The sequence below is a fragment of the Capra hircus genome, chromosome 12, assembly GCF_001704415.2.
Source record: "Capra hircus breed San Clemente chromosome 12, ASM170441v1, whole genome shotgun sequence".
NCBI lineage: Eukaryota > Metazoa > Chordata > Mammalia > Artiodactyla > Bovidae > Capra > Capra hircus.
In genome coordinates, this window is record NC_030819.1 from 33,188,161 (window position 1) to 33,212,473 (window position 24,313).

Here is a 24,313-nt window from a genome sequence, read left to right on the forward strand (position 1 = left end):
AAGCCAGGCTGAGGAATTCAGCTCTACAGCCCTTACAACACCAGTTACAGGGGGCTCCAGGATCACTGAAGGGCGGGCGACAGAACTCTTCTCGTATTGGCAACAGACCACAGCATTTTGATCCAAGCCCACACGTCACTGGGGCAGGAAAAGCTCTGTTTTCACAAATCATTCTCTCCGGAATAAACTTCCTAGGTGATCGTATTACAGCTTTATGTATCCACAGTCCACAGAAATGCTTGGCACACAGATGTACTCAAGTGTTTGGACCAAGCTTAAACATGGGAATTAAAAACCCTGGGCAAATGCAGCATTTTACAGGTTCACTATTACAAACTGACTGCGCAGACAGAGGTAAAGGTTTTCTGGACTTAAGTTAACAGGATGTAAGCATTGCCGACTTGGCTCCCACCTGCGCCAGGCCCCTGGAGTAGTAACATATGGCGTGTGGCTTATCTGATCCACTGTTATTACTTGGTGGACTTCAGTAGCATTCATTTCTCCATGGCCTGATAAACAAGCACATGGGATCTAGGGGGTCCTATTGCTACTCTGCAATAAGTGATCATTAGGGCTCTTTCCCAAATACAAAGTAAAGAGGATCCAACTCATATGCATGTGCCAGGGATTCACAGAGAGGTTAAAGACCTAGACGATGAGGTCCTTAACTGGTGCACTCTCACAGGCTGCCTCATCAGAGTCAGTTGCTCCTCACACCCAAGTCTCTCCCTCTTCCAATTACACCTAGAAAAACCTACTAGGTTAATTTACAAGTTCAATTCATTCAACCTATGATGACAGATGTAATGATTTAAAATTATATGTTTTATACATAAATATATATACCTATGACCCCAGAGCATGCTGATACTCAGTAGTTAAACTTCTAATTATATTCAAGTGTAATAGTTTATAAATAATTAATAAAAACATGACTGCCACCACTAAGTAACATCTAATGAAAGAGTTCATTTAAGCATATAAATAATCCCTAAAGATAGTCAAGAAAGTAATTTCAACATTAAGATTTAAAATGTGTTAGATTTGAAAGGAACTAAAAGATGGTGTATATTCCCAAAGATTGGCAGATAAACGTTTAATACTTGTTGAATACGAGTTACAAAATTTCACCACGAAGGAGCATTAGTTAATATTTATTCTGTAAGGACCAGTTTCATAATCACTCTTAATCTGAACTTCAGAGATAAACTAACGTTGCTGGTTAAAGGATTCATCATCATGATTCAGGCATTAGGCCTTTGCTACTTCTCAGACCCTCACCAGTCCCAAGACCACATGCTGAACACTCTTGTCTCGCAGCTACTACTAGGTCCTTCTCAGGTCTTCCCTAACCAGGACAATGGTCTACAAGTCAAGCTGGCAAATGAGGGCTGGGAAGAGAAATTCTGCGGACTGTCAACTTGTTTCCACTTAATCATTGGTCAGAACTGAAGATAAGCTGCCAGCTTTAAGTGCACATGGACCAAATCCAGTGTTATCCGGGGCTGGAGTGACCTCTACAGCTTCACAAGTCATCATCATCATCAGACTTTCCATCTGCAATTAACAAGGGAGATTAAAAACAAATCTAAACTTGGTAGTAACTAGACTTCAAAGGCATGTTTAAAAATTCCCTTGCAGAGAAGTCATTTCCCTCCCCAGGTCTGATTGCTATGGCTTACATCAAATTTAAGGACAGTGAAGATGGCCACAAAATGTGAGAAGAGGGCCTATGTGAAAGTAATAACGGAACCGCGAAGAACAAGGGGAAAGAGTGACTGAAGGCTCTGTCAGTGACGCACTGTTGGCACGCGGACTGCACACAGCTATTCTCAATTTTGAGGAGAGCCAAATCATTCTGACAGCTGGTCAGAACAATTCGCAAGTTCTACACGGCAGTGATGAGCAGGGAAGATGTTACAGATTCTGAGGCTATGAAGAAACAGGCTACATGACCTCACGTCTGAATATGGTGGGTTCCCCCCAACCAACACTAAGGACAGACTGAAAAGAAAGTGTGAGTCGCTGAGTCATGTCTGACTCTTTGTGATCCTATGGACTGTCAGCCCACCAGGCTCCTCTATCCATGGAATTCTCCAAGTAAGAATACCAGAGTGGGTAGCCTTTCACTTCTCCACAGGATCTTCCCCACCCAGGGACCAAACCCAGGTCTCCTGAACTGCAGGTGGAGTCTCTACCACTGAGCCACCTGGGGGAGCCCAGATAACCAGTAAGAGTCTTTCTGGCCATGAACACGTACAGTCTGCTGAGAATCCAAGCCCAGGAGGCCAACAGATAGCACATAGACGTTCCTAGAGAGAAGAGTGCTAGAAATGGGTTCTGGACCATCCTGCCTGTCTAGTGTCTCATGAGCTGGGGTACTCTTCTGTCAGGAAGGGGCACAAAACATGTGGCCAACATTCCAGGGGCAGAAAAGGCCTCTGACCTACTAATCTGGAGTGGTGGTAGAAATTAAACCTAAACAGCCAAGTTTTGACAAAGCAGAAACATTTTTCGGCCCTAAAACCTACCACCTCCATGATTTTATTAAAATATCTGCATGGAGAAGAACATTAAAATATACATAAAGGTAAAAAACAGATCCCTTTTCCAGGACTGTTGCTTTGGAATTCGCAAGAACTATGTAATTCACATGTAAGTACAACTTTAAGTAGACAAACCACCAGCTTGCTTGTACCTGACTCCCTGCAGTGAGAAGTTTCGACATGTAGAGCATGCTCACCCTCTCCAACCTTCTATCCACAGATTTGATGCTTCTATCTCAATGTTGTCAAGGTTTCCTGTGAATTCGTTCTGTGCTAAAGCTGGGTTTAAGGTGACCACTGGCTGTTAAGCCACATAAATGTGGCATTACAGTGTTTTGGTGTAGTAAGTACCATTAACTGGAGAACTGAGCATTGTGAAAGGCCCCAAGAGAAAAGGCAAAAAGAGAAGTAATTGTTTGGCACTAGACCCGAACATCGCCAGCCTGCAGAGTCAATTCGTTTTCTTATATCTCTTGCCTTCTTCTAGGTCATCTCAGTGGCCAATGTGTTTGAGAGCTGATGCATCTTTTTCCTGGTACTTTTTCCATCATGAAAATACGGTGCATAAAGTAAAATTTTCTATGTCTTCACAGATCGAAAAACTTCTTCCACTTGTCTCCATAACTTATCATTTGCCTGGGTACAAAATTACAGTTTGAAATGAACTTTCCCTCAAAACTTTAAAGATATGTTGAAGAGAACTTATTTCTTCCTTAGCACATCTTCAGGATTTTCTACTTAACCCTGGAAAATCTGAATTAAACCAGGATGTCAAGATCTTTTTTCATCTATCCTAGTGTATACTGACGGCCTGTCTTTTTTCAGCTCAAAGAGAATTTCTTCCATTATTTACTGATTCTTTCTTCCTTTAAACTATCTGTTCCTGTTTCTACAACTGTTAAAGATGAGAGATTCTGGGTCTGTCCTCCAAGTGCCCTCAGTTCAGTCGCTCAGTCGTGTCCAACTCTTTGCGACCCCAAGAACTGCAGCACGCCAGGCCTCCCTCTCCATCACCAACTCCAGGTGTTTACCGAAACTCATGTCCATCGAGTCGGTGATACCATCCAGCCATTTCATCCTCTGTCGTCCCCTTCTCCTCCTGTAACTTCTCTCAATTTTCTCTTTTGGGGAGATTCCTTTGCCTAATTCAGATAAGTGGCTTGGTTCTTAGCCCTCTCCATTTGTACTTCAGTACTTTTGAGAAATTAAAATGGCTAAAAATAGTAATACTTTGACCACTGCTCTTCTGAGCAAGCTGTTCTTGTTTGAAAATTGTATTACCCTCTTAAATAGGAACGCACTGAGCTCTCAATTCCCATAGTTACTTCCTCCTACAAAGTCATTGATCTATTTTGTTCATGCTCTTAAGTTTTCTCAAAACACAAGTGAGACTTGACTGCTGGTTCATTATTTATGAATAAAGACTAAGTTAATCTGAATACGTAACTAGCAGGAGTTTCTTCTGCACTAGTATAGGTATTACCCCAAGCTGCCTCTAAGAAAACAGACAACAGCCACTATGTAAACAGGTGGATTGTTCCATAAGCAAGCTCCCCACAGGTGCCTGGACAGAGAGCAGCAGAGGGGCTGAGATTCCCAACCACACAAAGGAAAGAGGTCTCTCTCTGAGGGGAGGAAGGTGGAAGGCTTTCAGAGTTCCTCCAACACTCCTCCTACCCGCTTCCTCAGTCTAACACCTGGCGTCGCCTCGAGCTCTGCTTCTCAATCAGATCTCTCTGCTTCCTGTAAGAATACATACCTGGTTTTACCCTGAAGATGAGACACCCCACCACTTGTGATCATCAGCTTCAGCACACACTAGCAACTCCTACCGCGAGAGTATCCTCTTCCTGATTCCACTTCATTATCCAAAAAAAAAATGCAATGAAAATGGAAGATCATACATGGTCACACCACATGTGCACAGTTACACATGTATATGAACACACCAGCACACACAAGATGACTAAAACCTGAATGTCATACGATTTATACTTTTAAACACTCACCCCAGTTCACTGAGCTACACTCTTACAGCTGTAAGGAGTGGAAAAAAAACTACACTCAAGTATTCAACACACAGTGGCAGGAGCTCCAAAAATCAAACACATGATACTTGCCATTATATACTAGTTTAAAGCACCATGTATTATAAATACATGAGACTATCAATGCCTTATATTTTCAAAGTCAATTAAGCACAATGCAGTGTTTGGCCACATTTTAAACTCCTGCTTCTCACAGGAGGTCACACAAGAAATTCAGGATGTTAATGAGAGAAGCAGGAGGAAACATTTTTAAGTTTAAGCTAAAGGGACAGGGAGGCCTGGTATGCTGCAGTCCATGGGGTCACAAAGAATCAGACACAACTCAGCGACTGAACAAGTTAAAGAATTATCTGAAGAAAATGCTAAAGCCTAACTTTAACATGCCAAAGAAATTTCAAAAGTCGCTATTTCAACTTTCCAAATCTCGCCAGATTTCACGAAACGCTCAGTCGTGTAAGCCAATTTAGACAATACCTTGAAGATTTCCTGCCTGTCCAAAGTCATGCCACTCCTTTGCCTAAACTATTCAAACGCTTCCCGACCATCTCGAGAGAGTCCAGAGTCCTCGACCCTAGTTTCTTGAGTCACTCAGCTCACGTGTTCTCTCTTCACTTCCCTGAGCTCCACTCCCACCACGAGGGTCTGCCAGCGCCTCTTACATCACGAGCCTCGTCCCGCCGCAGGGCCTTCCTACAGCAGCTCTTGTGGTCTGGGCTGCTCCCTGCCCTCCTCCCCTACTATCACCAGCAGAACTTTTGCTGAGCCTCTGACATGTCACATCCCCAGGGAAGCATTTCCTGGCCACACCCCCTCAGGGCCCTGAACATCACGATGCTTGTTTTAAGGCAGGGGCCCCTACCTCTGGGATCTAACGCCTGATCATCTGAGGTGGGGCTGATAATAAAGTGCACAATAAATGCCGTGTGCTTGAATCACCCCAGAACGCCCCCAGCCCGGTCTGTGGAAAAACTCTTCCATGACACTAGTCCCTGGTGCCAAAAGGGTTGGGGAACAGTGGTTAAGGGAAAGGAAACAAAGAGAACGAGAGCTGTTATCTGTGTCAGCGGTCCCTTGTACAGGATCACATCTCCAAAGGCCAGGCGGAGAGCTCATCCCACTACTGCACCCTCAGCCCTCAGCACTGCGCCTGCACCGAGCAAGTGCTCCATACATTTCGTTCACGATTCAGCGTCTGAATCATCTCTGATCAAGGCCTAGTGTCTCAAGAAAGGGGTCTACAAATTCTTCCAGAAATTGGCTGTCTCATAAGCGGTCCCAGGGCTTTCCTGGTGGCTCAGTGGGTAAAGAATCTGTCTGCGATGCAAAAGATGCAGGTTCAATCTGAGGCGGGAAAGATCCCCTGAAGGAGGAAATGGCAACCCACTCCAGTATTCTTGCCTGTGAGACCCCATGGACAGAAGAGCATGGCAGGCTACAGTCCACAGGGTCGCAAAGAGACACAAAGGAGGGGCTAAACACACAGAGGCCCCAAGAGACAAGTATGAGCACCTACCAAAAGAAAATTCTCTTGCCATGAAGACAAGTGCAATCAGTCATCAAGAGCTGCGCGAAAAGCAGTCAACAACTGCTTTGGGAGGATCTGTTTTGTTTTTTCTCATTAGGGTAGATAACAAAATAGCATATCAATTATGTCTTCATTAGAACAAGTGTTATGTACTGTCATGTAAGTTATTGCTTATTTTAATAAATAAGCTTATTTCTAATCATGGTAGAAATGCAAAACTAAACTAAACCAAACAGAAACACACGCATAATTGGCAAAATAAAAGCAAGGGCGACTGTTTAGGAATGTGTGGCAAATGACATATCCATGTTGCTGGATATAAAGGGACGGAAACTGAATTTCATGGGAACACAGTCCCTATTAGTGTGTTACTTCCTGTACTCAACATCCTTCCCAATAACGAGGCACACACACTGGAGCTATCCCGAGTCCCGAAGCAGAGCGAGGCTGTGATGGAAGCACGTGGCCGTGATGATGCAGCTTCGATCTCCAGCACACAGAGATAACAGCAAATGTCAAGAGACCCTGTCTCCATAGAAACATTTTAGTGCGATTCCAGATTACTTCTCCAACAAGAAAGGGAACCCTTTACGAAGCTTACCTAAAATGAACTGTATGGACTCAGTTTTAATTTTGTCTTCTGAATCCGACAGAGCACCTCAAGACTGGAAACATGAGCTGATGGAGATAGCATCTCAGGCCACGCAAGGAGAAACTGGACAGGCTCCGGGAGACAGACACTCGATAAGGTTCTTAACGTCCAATTTGTGTGGCTTTTGCTAATGAAAAAGGCCACCTTCAGAGCACTGGGTTAGCTGACAACTTCCTTCATTGGCTAAACTTAGAAACACTCCATCGTAACAACTAAGAATGGGAACTGATGTCATATGAAGATAAGAGGAAAAACTCTATAGAGACGCAATATCTCTTCCCTCTTCACATTTGCTTAGGACATCTTCCCAGGGGAAATGAGAGACAGTCACAGGGAAACATGACCCAAGGTGGCTAGGTGTGCAGGGTGACACTGTTGGTGAAAACTATACCCATGCTCCTCAAGTGTGACCTGTCCTGATTCAATAGCTGTGGACATTCAAGAATCTTAAGGCAAGATAAGCTTTTATTAACTGGCCCCAAATTAACTGAGCCACATTATTGGGTGTTTCATATTACTTAGATAGACTTTTTGATCATTACTTGGTTATTTAACGTCCCAGTCTCATGACATAGACTTAACAAAAGACTCTAGATTAGCCTTATTCCAATTTAGGATATCATGTGAGTTAATGCTATCCGTGAAAGTTCTATGAGTATTTGTTGTTTATATTCTAAGGGGTGGGGGAAGTGGGCAAGAATGAAGACAAGTGTGTCAGAAATGGAATAGAGATCTAAGAAAAGGAATAAAGAGGCCTCTTGAATTTCCTACTATTACTGAATAAACTATACTTGTAAAACTTCCATTTGAGACCCCTAGCTGTACCAAGTATCTTTATTTATAGGTAGAGAAAACAGTCTCACCCCCAAAGGAGAGGGAAAAAAAAAAAAAAACACTATTCACAGTCTATCAATAGCCAAACCAAGAGGATTCCCTGTATTTTTTGTTTCACTCTCTAAAGAAAGAACTACATATTAGGAATGTGTCCATACATTTACATAGCACTTCCCATTTTTCAAACTAAGTTCCCATTCAACATCTCCTGAAGTCTCTCTAACAGCCCTGTGAAATCTGTTAGATGGCCCCACTTATAAGCAAGACACTAGAAACGCACGACGGGCCTGACTACGGAGTTAGGTAGGGCTGCTGCACTGGGAAGCGCTATACCCGCTGGACCAGCAACTCTTCCACACATCCCTTCATTCAGCCATGAACAGTGTCTATTACACGCCAGGTTCCCTTCTACAGTTGGTAAGACCAACAGAACAGAGTCCTGTCCTTGGGCAATTTAGATACAACCCTGGTCTCAAAGAAGATGGTCAGTGATGTTTGTTACGTGAAGATGCTGATGGTTCAAGAGAAAGAAGTCTAAACAAAAAGAAAAACACGTTATGACTGAATTACTTGAGACTTCTAGAATACATGGCATACACTACTCCATTTGACCATGCATGCTATTTTATAAAGTTTAAGTTAAAACTGTAATTTCTGATGCCAGTTAATTAGCTGTAATGATTAGCTATAATTACTCCAATAAGAATTCTTCAGTATGGAGGATTAATTATGATTTCTTCTCTATTCTCTTACAAAACCACCATAAAACTGCAGCTAACCCAAGTCTAAATCCACATGGAGAATAGGAGAGGAAATATTATCAGACTAAGAAGAATCGTTTTATTTAGAAGTTTAAAAACCAGACAAACATTAGGTGATGGACCCAGTGGGTTTCAACATTCTGACGGTCCACAATGGAGGATAAGTGAACAAGGGCCTGGAAAAGCTCTGAAACTGAAGGTACGGGTCCCAGAGGGTACGGCATTCTACCCTACCCTACCCACAGGGAGTCTGTGGTAGCAGACACAAGATGACTGAGGCAAAGTGTATGGGAAAAGCACCAAAACCCTTGGGCTCCCTTTCTGGCTCATGCAGCTGCTCCTCTCCTGCTTTATCAAAGACAGGTTTCATCACTCAACCTGAAACACAAAGCTGCTAGATTTACAATACTTCACACAAACAAGTGTGCCTTACGAAAAGACAGGGGGCTCAAGAGACTGTCTGTGAACTAGCTTGTAAACTCCATGAGGACAGACTTCAAATGTGTTATGGGCACTTCTGGATCCCCATCACCTACAATGGTGCCCAACACATAGCAGGTCCATAATAAATACGTGGCAAGAGTTTAGCAGATGCACTTTTTAAATCTTCCAAGAAAGTAGAATACGCCCTGCAAAAAAAAAAAAATCAAGAGTAAAAAAAAAAGGAGAAAAATATAAAATCTGAACACCAGTCTAGGAAATTCAGCATCTGACTAAAGGAGTAGCTAGAAAGAAACAACAGAAAAAACTGGAGGGGAGGGGTGATTACAAAGCAGCAACACATGAGATTTTGCAGAACTAAAGTTTCCAGATTAGAAGTGCCCACTGCCTAGCACCAAAAAAATAAAAAAATAAAAAAAGCAATTTCAAAATACCAGGAAGAAAAGATTTTAAATATCCAGTGTACTTTACAGAGAGATCAAAAATGAGAACGGTATAGGACTGTGACAGCAATCCTCAAGCTAAAACATAATGTGATACTACCTTCTCAACTGCTGGAAAGGGTTTCTAACCAAGAAATCTAAATGCAGCCCAGAGAACAATCAAGTGTAAAAGACAGGTCCAACAGAGTAATTTTCAGACATATGACATTTTCAGCGTTTACCCCCCACATATCCTCTATCCTCTCCTGCTCCCCACAAAAGCCAACAGCAGAGTACACTTCACTAAACTAGGGAAGTTAAGGAAAAGGGAGTCTCCACTATTAGCAATATGATGCAGAAGACACGATGCGGAATTCCCAGGATGAGGGCAAAGGAAGTCACACCATGACAGATGCGCACAGGCCTACGGAGAACAGGTAAGGCTGCGGGGAGAACGGAGGCCGCTACCCGGAGAAGAGTTAAACCTCATGTAAACCCTTGGTGGGCGTCCACATCTAACCGCACTGGGAAGGTTTCATTTGGAGAGTCGGAGGATAAATTAATTACAAAGGTCACTAACTCTAGGAAAAACAAAGTTAAATAAAACAAAAAAGAAACAATGATAAAATACTACATGGCTTAGATATGACTCTTGCTATCATAATCAGTATCCATGTATCCTAAGATTGGTAAAAGCTACATGGGAGAATATGCCGAGAAAAGAAAACAGCTGGGGAGGGTGAGAGGTGGGAGTTAAAAATGAAACCGTCACCACTCAAAGTAGAAAGCCAACCGATAAGGACTAAATTGGATAACTCAGGCAATAGCCATAAAATCATGGAATTTAAAAAGTGGGTAGACAACAAAACCAGAAAAGCTTTTAAGAAATTGCATCTGGGTGATAAAATGGGCATGGGACAATGCGGTGGGAACTTGCTATTTTCCTTATTACATCTAGAGGACTAATACTCACTAAACTATAGACGTATTGTGCTATATAACATATTAAGCTTCAAAAATTGTTTTTCATCCTTTGGACCACCTATTCTAATCCATTTCTTCTTCTCCCATAATGGGATTATGGATCATGGATCTTTGGAACAAGAGCATTTAATGTCACAGCAAAAGAGGATTTAGATTTATATACAAATTTAGTAAAGGACTAATTTTGGATTTGAAAAGCTAGTTCCCTGCTCGAACACTTTCATATGAAAGTTAAAATTACACTATGAATTAGACTGTAATTCATGTCCTCCTGACCTCACAATTCTGCCTGAGCCCCTTGCCAATGAAATGAAAACTAGATAATAAGGCACTAGATAAAATTTAGATAATATCTAGATAAAATATCTAGAGTAAAAAACTAGATGAAAAACTAGATAATAAGTCTAAAGTCTCAAAAATAACCGATTAGGATTATTTTTCAGCTACAATATGTTACATTGTGTTAAATCACCTTGTGTGCGAGTGAACTAAAGCAGGGGTCAGCAAACCTATGACCTGGGTGGCCCAAATCCATCCTGCCTCTTTTTATAATACCACCAACTATGAATATTTTTAACCATTAAAAATGATAAAAAGCAAAAATTTAAAAAACAGTGTATTTATTGACACATGAAAAAACAATCCCATGGAAACTCAATTCTCTGTCCACAGCCTTGTCCATCAATGTTTGTATATACAGCTGTTTTCTAGGGATGGCAGAATTGGATGGCCCACAAAGCCTAAAATATTTCCTGTCTGATCTCTTTCATATTGTTGATCCTTTACTTAAAGGATTCTAACTGAATTTTATTTTTATTTCAAATGAAACTGAGCCAAATGCATAGGTGAAAACATACACAAAAGAAGTCCTTGAATCAGAGGTGTCTGAATAAGGAAACTTAAGGATACAACCCTTGAAAGAGAAAAGCCCAGAGAGTTTGCTGATCTGCTTAGGGCCATTCAGGGAACTGGGACCAGAATCAAGAGCAGAGTCTTGGCCATCCTCTTACACATGCATCTGTCACCAAAGTTTTAACCCTAAGAAAAAGAAATGCAAAAAGCCAAATTGGTTGTCTGAGGAGGCCTTACAAACTGCTGAGAAAAGGAGAAGTGAAAGAGAGGGGGAAAGGAAAGATATTTCCATTTGAATACAAATTTCAAAGAAGAGCAAGGCAAGATAAGAAAGCCCTTCTCAGTGATCAATGCAAAGAAATAGAGGAAAACAACAGAATGGGAAAGACTAGAGATCTCTTCAAGAAAATTAGAGATACCAAGGGAACATTTCTTGCAAAGATGGGCTCAATAAAGGACAGAAATGGTATGGACCTAACAGAAGCAGAAGATATTAAGAAGAGGAGGCAAGAATACACAGAAGAACTGTACAAAAAAGATCTTCACAACCCAGATAATCATGAAGATTATCTCATGAGATAATCACTCACCTAGAGCCAGACATCCTGGAATGTGAAGTCAAGTGGGCCTTAGAAAGCACCACTATGAACAAAGCTAGTGGAGGTGATGAAATTCCAGTGGAGCTACTTCAAATCCTAAAAGACGATGCTGTGAAAGTGCTACACTCAATATGCCAGCAAATTTGGAAAACTCAGCAGTGGCCACAGGACTGGAAAAAATCAGTTTTCATTCGAATCCCAAAGAAAAGCAATGCCAAAGAATATTCAAACTACGGCACAATTGCACTCATCTCACACACTAGTAAAGTAATGCTCAAAATTCTCCAAGCCAGGCTTCAATAGTACATGAACCATGAACTTCCAGATGTTCAAGCTGGATTTAGAAAAGGCCAAGGAACCAGAGATCAAATTGCCAACATCCACTGGATCATCAAAAAAGCAAGACAGTTCCAGAAAAGCATCTACTTCTGCTTTATTGACTATGCCAAAGCCTTTGACTGTGTAGATCACAAGAAACTGTAGAAAATTCTGAAAGGGATGGGAATACCAGACCACCTGACCTGCCTCCTGAGAAATCTGTACGCAGGTCAGGAAGCAAATCAGGAAAGGAGTACGTCAAGGCTATATACTGTCACTCTGCTTATTTAACTTATATGCAGAGTACATCATGCGAAATGCTGGGGTGGATGAAGCACAAGCTGGAATCAAGATTGCCGGGAGAAATATCAATAACCTCAGATATGCAGATGACACCACCCTTACAGCAGAAGGCAAAGAAGAACTAAAGAGCCACTTGATGAAAGTGAAAGAGGAGAGTGAAAAAGTTGGCTTAAAGCTCAACATTCAGAAAACCAAGATCATGGCATCCAGTCCCATCACTCAAATAGATGGGGAAACAATGGAAACAGTAACAGATTTTATTTTCTTCTCCAAAATCACTGCAGATGGTGACTGCAGCCATAAAATTAAAAAACGCTTGCTCCTTGGAAGAAAAGCTATAACCAACCTGATGCTACTGCTAAGTCGCTTCAGTCGTGTCTGACTCTGTGCAACCCCACAGATGGCCTCCTACCAGGCTCCCCCAACCCTGGGAATCTCCAGGCAAGAACAACACTGGAGTGGGTTGCCATTTCTTTCTCCAATGCATGAAAGTGAAAAGTGAAAGTGAAGTTGCTCAGTCGTGTCCGACTCCTAGCGACCCCATGGACTGCAGCCTACCAGGCTCCTCTGTCCATGAGATTTTCCAGGCAAGAGTACTGGACAGAGACACGACTTGGCCAACAAACGTCCATCTAGTCAAAGCTATGGTTTTTCCAATAGTCATGTACGGATGTAAGAGTTGGACTATAAAGAAAGCTGAGTGCCAAAGAATTGATGTTTTTGAACTGTGGTGTTGGAGAAGACTCTTGAGAGTCCCTTGGACTGCAAGGAGATCCAACCAATCAATACTAAAGGAAATCAGTCCTGAATAGTCACTGGAAGGACTGATGCTGAAGCTGAAACTCCAATACTTTGGCCACCTGATGCGAAGAACTAAATCACTGGAAAAAACCCTGATGCAGGGAAACATTGAAGGCAGGAGGAGAGGGGACGACAGAGAATGAGATGGTTGGATGGCATCACCGACTCGATGGACATGAGTTTGAGTAAGCTCCAAAAGTTTGTGATGGACAGGGAAGCCTGGCATGCTGCAGTCCATGGGGTCACAAAGAGTCAGACACGACTGAGCAACTGAACTGAAATCCTTTGTTCCTACTCCACTCTTCAAACTTTCTATTACTACATCACTTATTTCGTTTTAGTTAAAATGCTAGTGAACCTTGCTGATTTCTAATTTGGCCTTCCCCATAGGTGGCTCGTGGTAAAGAATCTACCTGCCAATGCAGGAGACTCGGGTTCAATCCCTGATTTGAAAAGATCCCCTGGATGAGGAAACGGCAACCCACTCCAGTATTCTTGCCTGGAGAAACCCATGGACAGAGGAGCCCTAGCGGGCTACATTTCATGGGATCACAGACAGTAGGACGTGACTGAGCATGATACACTTAAAACGGATATCTGTCCCCATTTTCTGCTAACTACGCCAGAAAGCAGTGTGGAATACTACTTAAGACCAGTCTTCAGTGTCGGGGAGACCCAGGCCCTGGCTCTGCTTCCAAGGACCACTGTGTCCTCATTAATACTTTAAACTTCTCTAACCATCCCTTTTCTCACCCCTGAAAGTGAGTGGAGTCACTGCCTCAGATAAGCACAGTTAGAACACAACGAAAGATGTCAAGAACTTAATGTTCTGACTGTCCAAATTAAGAGCTCGAGAAATGCTGTCTTATCATGTCCACATTTTATAAACATTTGTTACCCTTCAAGAGTTTCATAGGCCGTGTTCTCAAACCTCAACGTGCTTAGGAATTGCACTGGTGACCTTGTCAATGTAGATTCTCTTGGCCCTACTCCCAACTACACTGATTCTTTCATCTGGAGGGTTAAGATTAACACTTAACCCCATTTTCAACCTCCAGTGTGATCTGGACATGACTGATCCATGGAATAAAGTGTTCCTCAATAATGAAACAGATACCAAGAGCATAGGAAACAAACAAAAGTCTCAGTAATCACAGCCGTAAGTACTAGCCCCCTTTATCAAAACAGCCAAGAGCTGAGTACTGCTCAGTCCTTTTGCTTTTTCTTTCCCTGCTACAACTGTCCTGATTTTTTTTTTAATGTATGTTGGGCTCCATAATTAATGTTACATAGAATATGAGACTATCTCATAGTTTATAAAGGTTAGGACTTCCAGTTACACATCCAAGTAAACATTTAGGGAACTCAAAAGGTCTGCACCCAGATCTCAGTGGAACCCCAGTTTGCTATCTTGGAATTCAGCCACACAATCTTATAACCATCTGAAGAGAATGTAAGACTGATCCATTTTATTTAGTGGTATGTTTGTAAACAAAGAAAAAAATAGAAAAATATGTATTCCTACAACACTCAAAGGAGCTGAAAACAAGCACAGAACTAAACATACTCTACACTGAGAAACCCTCTTGTGTAAACATGTGCAGTGAATTGCATGCAACACCCCTCCTCAGGGTAAGGTGCTTCAGTTAAGTGTCTACTCCAAAACCAGCAACAAGACCCAGTGGAAAGTGGCAGGAGTTTGAGAAGGTGGGTAGACGGGTCGCGGTTACCTTGCTCCAGTCTAAAGCACAGGGAACGCCTTGCCGCTTCCATCTCCGGAGTCGGGTTATCTAGGACATGTCTACACCACTGCAAAGGGCTCAGGGATTTCTCTGATGACGGGAATGTCTTTGAAGAGCCAACGTACAACCTTAAAAAAAGAAATCTACATTATAGGGATTATATAGCTATATCGAGATTACCTCTCTTCTACTTGAGAAAACAACATGTATTTAACAGTTTCTATAACTTAACATTTAATTATTTCAAAATACCAAAGTTATTTTTAACAGACAAACATCCCCGAGTAGAAGATGACACCTTCTGTAGCTTGGTGGCAATGAGGACTTCAAAAAACTACAGAACATTGTCTCAGCGGGTCAGAGATCTGAGGCTTTTGTTACTGTACTGACCTCGAAGGGGCCACCATGAGGATTTGACCAGTCACTTGTATTTCTGGAAATGAACATTTCCAACGCATCTCTTTGATGACAGCATTTTCTGTGACCTTGGGCTAATGCATATAAACATGATGTGGCAAACTAGGCGAATTTGATTTGCATTAAAAAAAAATAAGTCTAAAAACAAATAAAAGTCAGCTATGCGTTGATTCCCTCAACCCTTAAATATATCAGGTATGTCCCCTGTCTCAGATCTATGCTAAATTTGGCAGGTCCTTACTTCTCAATTAAAACCTGACCACTTTCAAAAATCTGTTTTGGGAAGGGCTCACCCCAGCACACTATTACACAGAAGTGGGCAGGATAACCACCCCAGAGGCATTACAAGTCATAACATGGATTTTTCTCTCTTGGATGTACTGTTCAAAGGTACATTTTAGAATATTTTCCAGTGACAGGGCAATACAAAAAGCTTTCTCTTCAGGCTTAACCAGCAGTTGACTAAAAAAGGGAAGAAAGAAAATTACAATCACAGGCTCCAGTAATTGACCTTGCTATATAAAGCTGTACTCTAATTACAAATCTCATTAAAGTAAAACTCTTTCAAGCAAAGTTACCATAATTCTAATGCGGTGGTATTCCTGAAATAACATACTTTGTTATTCATTCTTTTATGTTACAGTCTGGTCCACCACCTATCAGAGTAATTTATCTCGGATGGTTGAAGAATGTACTATTTAGCAAATTTCCCTTATAGTTCATGGTTGGCAAGCTTTCTTCTATAAAAGACCAGCTAGTAAATATACAGGCTTTGGGGCCACGGTTTCTGTTGTAACTACTTAATTCTGCCTCTGCAACCCCAAAATATCACAGATGATAAATAACAAGTATGGCTGTGTTCCTATAAACTTTATAGATACGGAATGCTGAATCCCCCATAATTTTCACATGTCACAAAACAGTATTCTTTTGATTTTTCCCAATCATTTAAAAATGTAAAAATCTAAGCTGATCGGCTAGATTTTAAACCAGGCAGTAGGTCCAATATGCCCATGGGACACGGTTTGCTGACTCCTGTTTGTCAGGAAGGTTCTAAAATACCTCTTTTAATCAATTTAATAGTACTCCTTATATATTCTTCTTCCCTTAGAATGTGGCCCACAGTCCTGCCTTCATTGACAGTATATTGGTTAGTTCCAAATTCTTATTCCTGAGTCCCACCTTGGCCTGCTACGGCAAGATGATTAGCAAGCTATGTGGATCCCTGCCTTTCACCATTCCTTGCTGTCAGACCCCTAAACTATTACCACAAAGCTCTCTCTATACCCCTAGGTAAACATTAGTCTAGGCCAGTTGTTTTCAATCTTTGACGTATCAAAATCTGAGGATTTGTTAAAACACAAACTGCTAACACCTGATCATTGCAGGCAGCTCCAACCTACCTGATTCAGTAGGTCTGGAGTGAGATCAAAGAATCTCAACATCTAACAAGTTCCCAAGTAATGCTGATACTGCCATCTGGAGACTCTACCTTGAGAGGGATGTGCTGGGCTGAGCCAACTGTGCCAATTCCATTAATCCCATCTGCCCAATGATCAGTTTAAGCACACACTAGACACACTGAGCAATAAAAACTAAGGGGAAATACTTTGATGGGCATGTGAGCAAGTTTCTCCTCGTGTTTAAAGGGGTCACAAAAGACCCAATTATGTTTCCTACAAGTGCACTTTAAAAATAAATACACGTGTTAAAAGAATAACAGAAAGACAAACAAAACCTACCCATAAAGTAAGTCAAGGCTCAGAAAGTTTCATTATCTAATTCTACCAAATATTTGAAGAACAACAATTCTTCACAAATTCTTTCAAAATAATAGGAGAGCCACATCCTAACAGTCTATGAAACCAGCATAACTATGAAACCTAATACCCAAACCAGATACAGACATACAAAGTAAGAAACTAAAGACCAACACCCTTTATGAACACAGAACCAAAAGGTCTAAATGTTTTAGCAAATTCAGTACAACCATATGTAAAAGGAATACATCATTACCAAGTGAGATTTATCCCAGGAATGAAAGGTTGGCTTAACATTCAAATATCAGTGTAACTTACCACATACACTAAAATAGAAAAACCATATGATAAATCTCAAAATACAAAGAAAAACATATGACATCCATTCCTGATCAAAACTCAGTAAATTGGAAACAGGAGGAAACATCATCAGTCTTACTAAAGACGTCTACAAAAAAAGCTTGGAGAAGGAAATGGCAACCCACTCCAGTATTCTTGCCTGGAGAATCCCATGGATAAAGGAGCCTGGCAGGCTACAGTCCATGGGGTCGCAAGAGCGGATACGATTTCGCAACTAAACCACCACATAAAAAGGCTCCTTAAGGGTGAAAGGCTGAACACTTCCCCCTTAATATCAAGAACAATACAAGGTCTGCAGGTTCTGGCCACTGCAATCAGGCAACAATTTGGCTTGGATAGAAACAAGTATATCTGTTTTATGACATGACCATCTATGTAAAACACTGAGGAATAAATAAAGTGAAGTGAACGTTGCTTAGTCATGTCCGACTCTTTGTAACTCCAGGCCAGAATACTGAAGTGGGTAGCCTTTCCCTTCTCCAGGGGATCTTCCCAACCCAGGGATTGAACCCAGGTCTCCTGCATTGCAGGCGGATTCTTTACCAGCTGAGCCACTAGGAAAGCCCAAGAATACTGGAGTGGGTAGCCTATCCCTTCTCCAAGGGATCCTCCTAACCCAGGAGGTGAACCAGGGTCTCCTGCATTGAAGGTGGATTCTTTACCAACTGAGCTTATCAGGGAAGCCCGGAATATACAAAAAAATACTAGAATAAGTGAGCTTAGCAGCAAAAGTGTAGGATAACAGATCAAAGTACAAAAGAAAGGAGCAACTAAAAAAAAAAAAAATTAGTAACTATCAGTATTTTTGAGATTTCACTTCCCATTTACAATAGCATAAAAAAACCGTAAGATGCCTAAGGATAAATCTGACGAAAGATGCAAAGACCTTTTCCTTGAAAACTACAACCGTCCTGAGAGAAATTTTAAAAGATATATATAGACAGGCCATGTTCATAGATCAGAAAACTAAACATTGTGAAGATGTCACTTAGCCCTAAATTGATCCATTTAACAAACTTCCAATCAAAATCTCAGCAGGCTTTTTGTAAAAGCTGATTCTAAAATTCATATGTAAGTGCAAAGATCCTAGAATAGCCAAAACAATGGATTCAGAGAGCTGCTGCTAACTAATTAGGACTTATTACAAGGCTACAGTAAATGAAGACAATTTATCAATAGGACGACATGAAGATAAATAGATCAATGGAAAAAAAAAGATGGTTCATAAATAGAAATGCAAATATATGGAAAACTGATTTTTGACAAACTACAATGACAATTCAATGAACAGGAAGGAGTGTTTTGAACCAACAGTGCTGGAACAAATACATGCAAAAAGTGAGCCTTGATCCATACTTGACACAATATCCAAAGTTAACTCAAAACAGATCACAAAAATGTGAAATCTAAACTGTAAAACTTTTAGAAGAAACCATAGACGAAAGTCCTGCTGTCTTTGGATTGGCAAGTATTACTTAGATACATTTTTTAGACTGCAAGCATGATCTAGGAAAAAAAAAACTGGACGTCACCAAAACTAACAAGTCTGTCTGCTCTTTCAAAGAGACTATTAAGAGAATGAATCACAAACCATGGATTGAGAGAAGATACTTACAAATCATTTATCAGATAAAAGAACTTATGAGGGGAATATATGTGAAATTCTGCAAACTCAATAAGCAACCCAGTTTTTAAAAAATTAACAAAAGATTTAAACAGACATTTCACCAAAGATCTATGGATGGCAAACAGATGTTGAAAAGATGCTCACCATTACTCATTAGGGAAAAATGAGAGCCCCAGTGAGACACTGCTACACAGCTATTAGAATGCCTAAGGAGAAGACTAGCCATAGCAAGCCTTGGTGACAATCTGGTGCAAACAAAACTCTGCTACACTGCCAGCGGAAATATAAAATTCTGGCAGCTTCTTTAAAAATTAACATACACCTACTCTCTGATCCAGCCACTCAAAAGTCATAAAGTATTTACCAGAAAGACACAAATGCTGTGTGTCCACACAAAGACTTAATAGCCCCAAACTGAAAACCTAAATGTTCACAAAAAGATGAACGGATAAGACAAACCATTATTGTGTCCCTATCATCTAAAACCCTCACAATAAAAAGAAATGAACTAGTGATTCATACAACACATGAATTTCAAAATGATTAAATAAAGTCCCCTACATCAAAACCCTCAATTCACAAACTTTCAAAGCTGCAAACATGCATTCACATCTAACTAATCACGTTAAGTTATAATAGTTCACGTGACTGGCATAAGCTGTCAGTGAACGTGCACTCATCCTCTATAATTGGTTGTTCTTTTGTGTACTTTTCTGTGTAGGACTGTATAGAGGACACTATCTTTAAACCCATGATGTATGGAAGCAAGTGTAAAAGCAGCAGTGATGTAGTGGGTACTACTAAGAAGTGACAAGCAATAACAATGGAAACAAAAGTTAAAATAATAGAGTGAAGCAAGGCGAAACAGTGGTAGAGCTGTTGTACTGTACTACGGTACTTTTTAAGGTACTCTACTTAAAGTCTAAAAGTGTATTTTCCTTGTTTATGTATTAATTGTGTTAAAAGTATTATAAACCTATTACAGCACAGTACTATATAGCTGATTATGTTAGTTGAGCACCCGGGCTAACTGCTGGACTTAAAACAAATGCACTCTCAGAAAGAACTCATTTATATGCAAGGGACTTGTCATATCTTGATTTAAAGAAGCCAGACCAAACAAAAAAAGGACATGCTCTGTGATTTCACTGATAAAAAAAAGTGCAGAAAATGCAAACTAACCTAGACTGATAGAAAACAGTCCAGTGGCTGAGTTGGAGGTGGTCAGGATCAGGATAGAATGAAATATAAGGGGCCACGAGGAAGTTTGGAGTGTTGGAATATATTCAGTATCTTGACTGTGGTGATAGTTTTATGGATTATACATATGTCAATATATACAAAATAGTACATTTTAAATATATGCACTTTGCAGTTCACTTACACAGTAATGAATCTTTATTAAAAATGTCACAAGACAACAAGCAGCTGACTGCATCCTGTCCTTCAGTGAGCCCGGAGCTGCCATCTCTCAGGCAGGTGCCACAGCCCCCACAGACATGAGCCACAACACTAGCCACTGTGCAACTTCCTTCTATTTCAGTTTCTTTTAATAAAATTTCCTCACTGCTTAATACACAAGTTCATGCCCTGCCTGAGCCTTGGCTTGTTTACAAACCTCTCTCAGCACCCAAGTGAAATGCTGCTCTGCCCATCACCTCCAGCCTCTCCCGGGACAACTGCTCCTTCCTCCTGCCGCTAGAAACCTCCACCAACCAGCCTGCCTCGGCATTTCACACACTCCCACCAGTCTGGGGTTTTTTTTTTGGTAGTGTGTTTTGCTTTTAGCTTGCAGGGATCCCCTTAGAAAGACGTCCTTAATCGCTCCACGCCCGCGTAATCTGGTTCTCTCATCTGACCACATGGCTTTACAGCACAGTGAGAAGCAGCACTCACGTCCCAGAGGCATTTGTGACTGCTCTGGGACCCGCTCTGCCATGCTCACGTACAGGGAGTTATCTCTTTCGTCTTCCGTTGTCCATTCATGCTTTCTGCTACTATGTCTCACCCTTATTCCGCAGTTCATAGAATATGGAGGTGAGCCTATGACTGAAAGCAAAGAATTCACTTGAAAGTCTGCATAAGGAATAACTGGGACCTCAGATCACCTCCTCTACTGCATACGCACAGTCCCACCACTCCTCCACCACAACCTAAGACCAGAGGCTTACTATGTGGCTAAGGGTGACCCAGAGAAACTCTGACTTCAGGCACACCAAACTTAGCTGAAAGAGAGAGGAAGCACCTCACTGAACCAGAGGGATGAACTGAAAATCCTCTTGCTAACTTGCCCTGTTTCCCTCTTTACATTCCTAAAGCTGACTGCCTTCTATCTGCCAGGAGTACTGAAAGTTTATGTTTGGAGACCCAGATGAACTCAAGAGAAGACCTAGAGGTAATGAAACCTAAACTGACCACCTAGCCCATGTCTAGTGAAGTCAGCCAAAGAGCTCCACCCAGAGAGCCTTGACAGATCCATTTCAATACCACCTTTGGGTATGAACAGACAACAAAAGACATCAGATACGTGGGACATTCCTTTTAAGTAAAACCATGAGACTAAAAGTAGAAGCGGAAAAAAGAACTGAAGAAAAAAACGCACGTAACAGATGAAAAGTCCAAGACAATCATAACTGACATCATCTGAGAAAAAAATGTATTCACAAGACAAAACCAGGATATTTACAAAGAAGTAGTTCCTTCTTTCTTGGCAAATGAAACTATTAAACTTGTTAATAGAAGAAACAAAACATTCAATAAGTGAGCTTGAAAGATCAAGTTGAGGAAGTCTTCCAGGAGCAAAACGTAAGGATTAACAACAGGAGAAGAGGGATAAGAAAATTAAATTGATTGTACCAGGCAGGGCCCATCGGACTATTTTAAGTTCTAAACAACATGAAAGTGAAGAAAGTTTTTGTAAAGGCCAAAAATTGTCCAAAGTTGAAGGCAGGCCATCAAGTTCTAGACTGAAGGCACCCACAAATGCCCAGTGCAACAAGTGAACAGACAGACCCATACAAGGTACACAATGACACTTAAGAGCCTTAGGGATAAAGAAAGAAAACTAAAGAAAAAGTCACAAAGAATTTACCATCCAAATCACAGTGCACTTCAACAGCTGTAAAACAATAAAAACTGATACAATGGAACAGGGCCTTTAAACATGAGGAAAAATAACCGACTTAGACTTTTATAGCCAGCCCAACTACGAATCTTGCATGAGAATAGAATATGGACATTTTCAAATACACAAGATTTCAAAGTCCTTCTCATGCATGTCCTTAGAAAGCTATTGAGGCTGCACCCCACCCACAAGAATAAATGAAATTCTGAGACAAAGGTTTATGAAATAGGAGATCAGTACTACCAAGAAACCTAAGGAATTACCAATGCCAACAGCACTGTGCCTCTAGTCTAAGGAGCCAGCAGTAAAGGATGGAGCGATGGGATTAAGGGTTCTAGAAGGGATGGCACTACAAAGCAAATTTTTAAAACCAGATTTAAGGTATTATCAAATATTTCTGAACTTCTTGAGAAACGTTATGACTCCAGGAGCATGTTTAGAAAAATAATTAGTAACAAGGGATTAAAGAAAGTGAAAAGAAAAGAGAGGCTGTTACTAACTCTTGGGAAGAACAAAGAGATTAGAGAAAATGAATTAACAGGGCTCAGCTAGTAACAGTCGTAACTAACGATTTAAGGGAAAAAACTATGAAAACACTTATGAAAAAGAAAAGAACATGGCAGATGAAGGGAAGAGTGCTTAGTCTTTATTTTCTAAAACAAGTCTATAGCTTTTGAAGATCATGTAGTATAAAGACTTTAGAAATAAAGAATGAAGAAACTGCTAAAGGAGTATACAGCAGTATCTATATGGAAGACTCAGGGGTACGAGACAGTTGAAGACTGTTGCTTTCTGCAATAGGTCTCTGTATAGATGAGTTTTTTGTATTTACATCCTATTTATTGTATTACTTTGACAGAACTTTAGAAGCACTATGAAAATATATGGCATGAAGACAAAGGATCATTTTTAAGTCAGCCTCTAAAACAAAGTTCCCAGGATAGTTTTGAGCCTACTCTTTCTCTGGCTAGGCCTAGAACTGGATTTAAAAGGAAGTAAAGGGCAATTAGTTATGAAGACCATGTGGTTACAAACTCCCCGAGTATGACTCCAAAATTACATAAGCAAGGTAAAACCTGTGTTTCTCATAAATGGCTATCTCAGCAATATTTACAATATCCTAACTTGCCACTGTTAATACAACATACCTCCTACCAATTGCTCTTTGACCTTCTACTGTTTCATTGATGGTATGTTAGAATCTGGCAAGAATATCTAAAAAGCCTTAGTCTAAAACTTGAGGATCCTACAAATATTAGAAAAGCTATCATTTAAAATGTCACACTCTAATTTTCCTTCCCCTCTCTTCAAACCTTCCAAAAGTTAATATTCAAAGCCTACCATAATAACCCTTAATGCTTCAAATGTATTTCAAAATGTCTAGAAAAATTGTCTTGGCTAATCTCAACGTTTGGTTCTAAAAACAACCTTTTTACAGATAATCAAAAATAAATGTTACCGCAAAACAATTATATGCGTATCACAGACCTGTCACGGAAGAGGAAAATGTGTCAATTTTCAGACAAGCCATTTTAAGAGGCTTCAATCGCTAGAAGTTTTATATTAAGGAAAGGTAAAACATGGTAGCTGATAAGCACAAGCAATCAATCTTTAGTCAGATTAGATTCACTAGCACATGCTAGGGTTAAGCCTGTCAGAAATCTACCCCCACTAAACTATTTAAAAGGATACATCAAGTCGAAATTTTTGTTATTGAAGGGTCCAAAAGCAGATACTCCCTCTCGTTTACATTTAGATCTAAACTCTATTTCAACCTCTCCCTGCAGGGTTTTCAAAGTTATTCATTTAAGAAGGCACATCAGCACAGACTTCAGTCAACTCCCCTTGCTCTGAGAAAACACTGCGTATTTTCAATTAACATTGTCAGAAAGTGAAGTACCCTCTGGTCTTTTCACTGAAAATCAATTATGAAAAAAAAAAAAAACAGTTTAGGTGGTCTAATTTAGCTGTGCCATATGTATAGCACAAGGTGTTCAACAGCTTTGATGCAAAACTGGCAATGATTTTAGCCAGCTGTCCAGCTGTCTTGATGTTATACAGGAGGACGAATATCTCATTCACTAAGCTTTCCGTAATTTGTATATGCCACCGTTTTACCCTTGTATCATTAAGAACTTTTCTGTCCTTCCCAACTGAGCAAGTTAAAATCCCTGCCACATCCCTTTTACATAAACCC

The 24,313-nt window shown here is 40.6% G+C and overlaps 1 protein-coding gene across 2 annotated transcripts in view; it reads right to left on the bottom strand.

Annotated features, from left to right (window-relative positions):
* Nucleotides 1-24,313, bottom strand: part of SLAIN1 (SLAIN motif family member 1) — a 52,304-nt gene that overhangs the window by 22,543 nt on the left and 5,448 nt on the right. The window contains exon 2 of one of the 2 annotated variants that reach the window (XM_018056478.1): nucleotides 14,817-14,956. In XM_018056478.1, the coding sequence (XP_017911967.1) occupies nucleotides 14,817-14,956 (140 nt within the window). Of the gene's footprint in view, nucleotides 1-14,816; nucleotides 14,957-24,313 lie in introns of those variants that run through there. The other variant, XM_018056479.1, reaches the window with a different exon arrangement.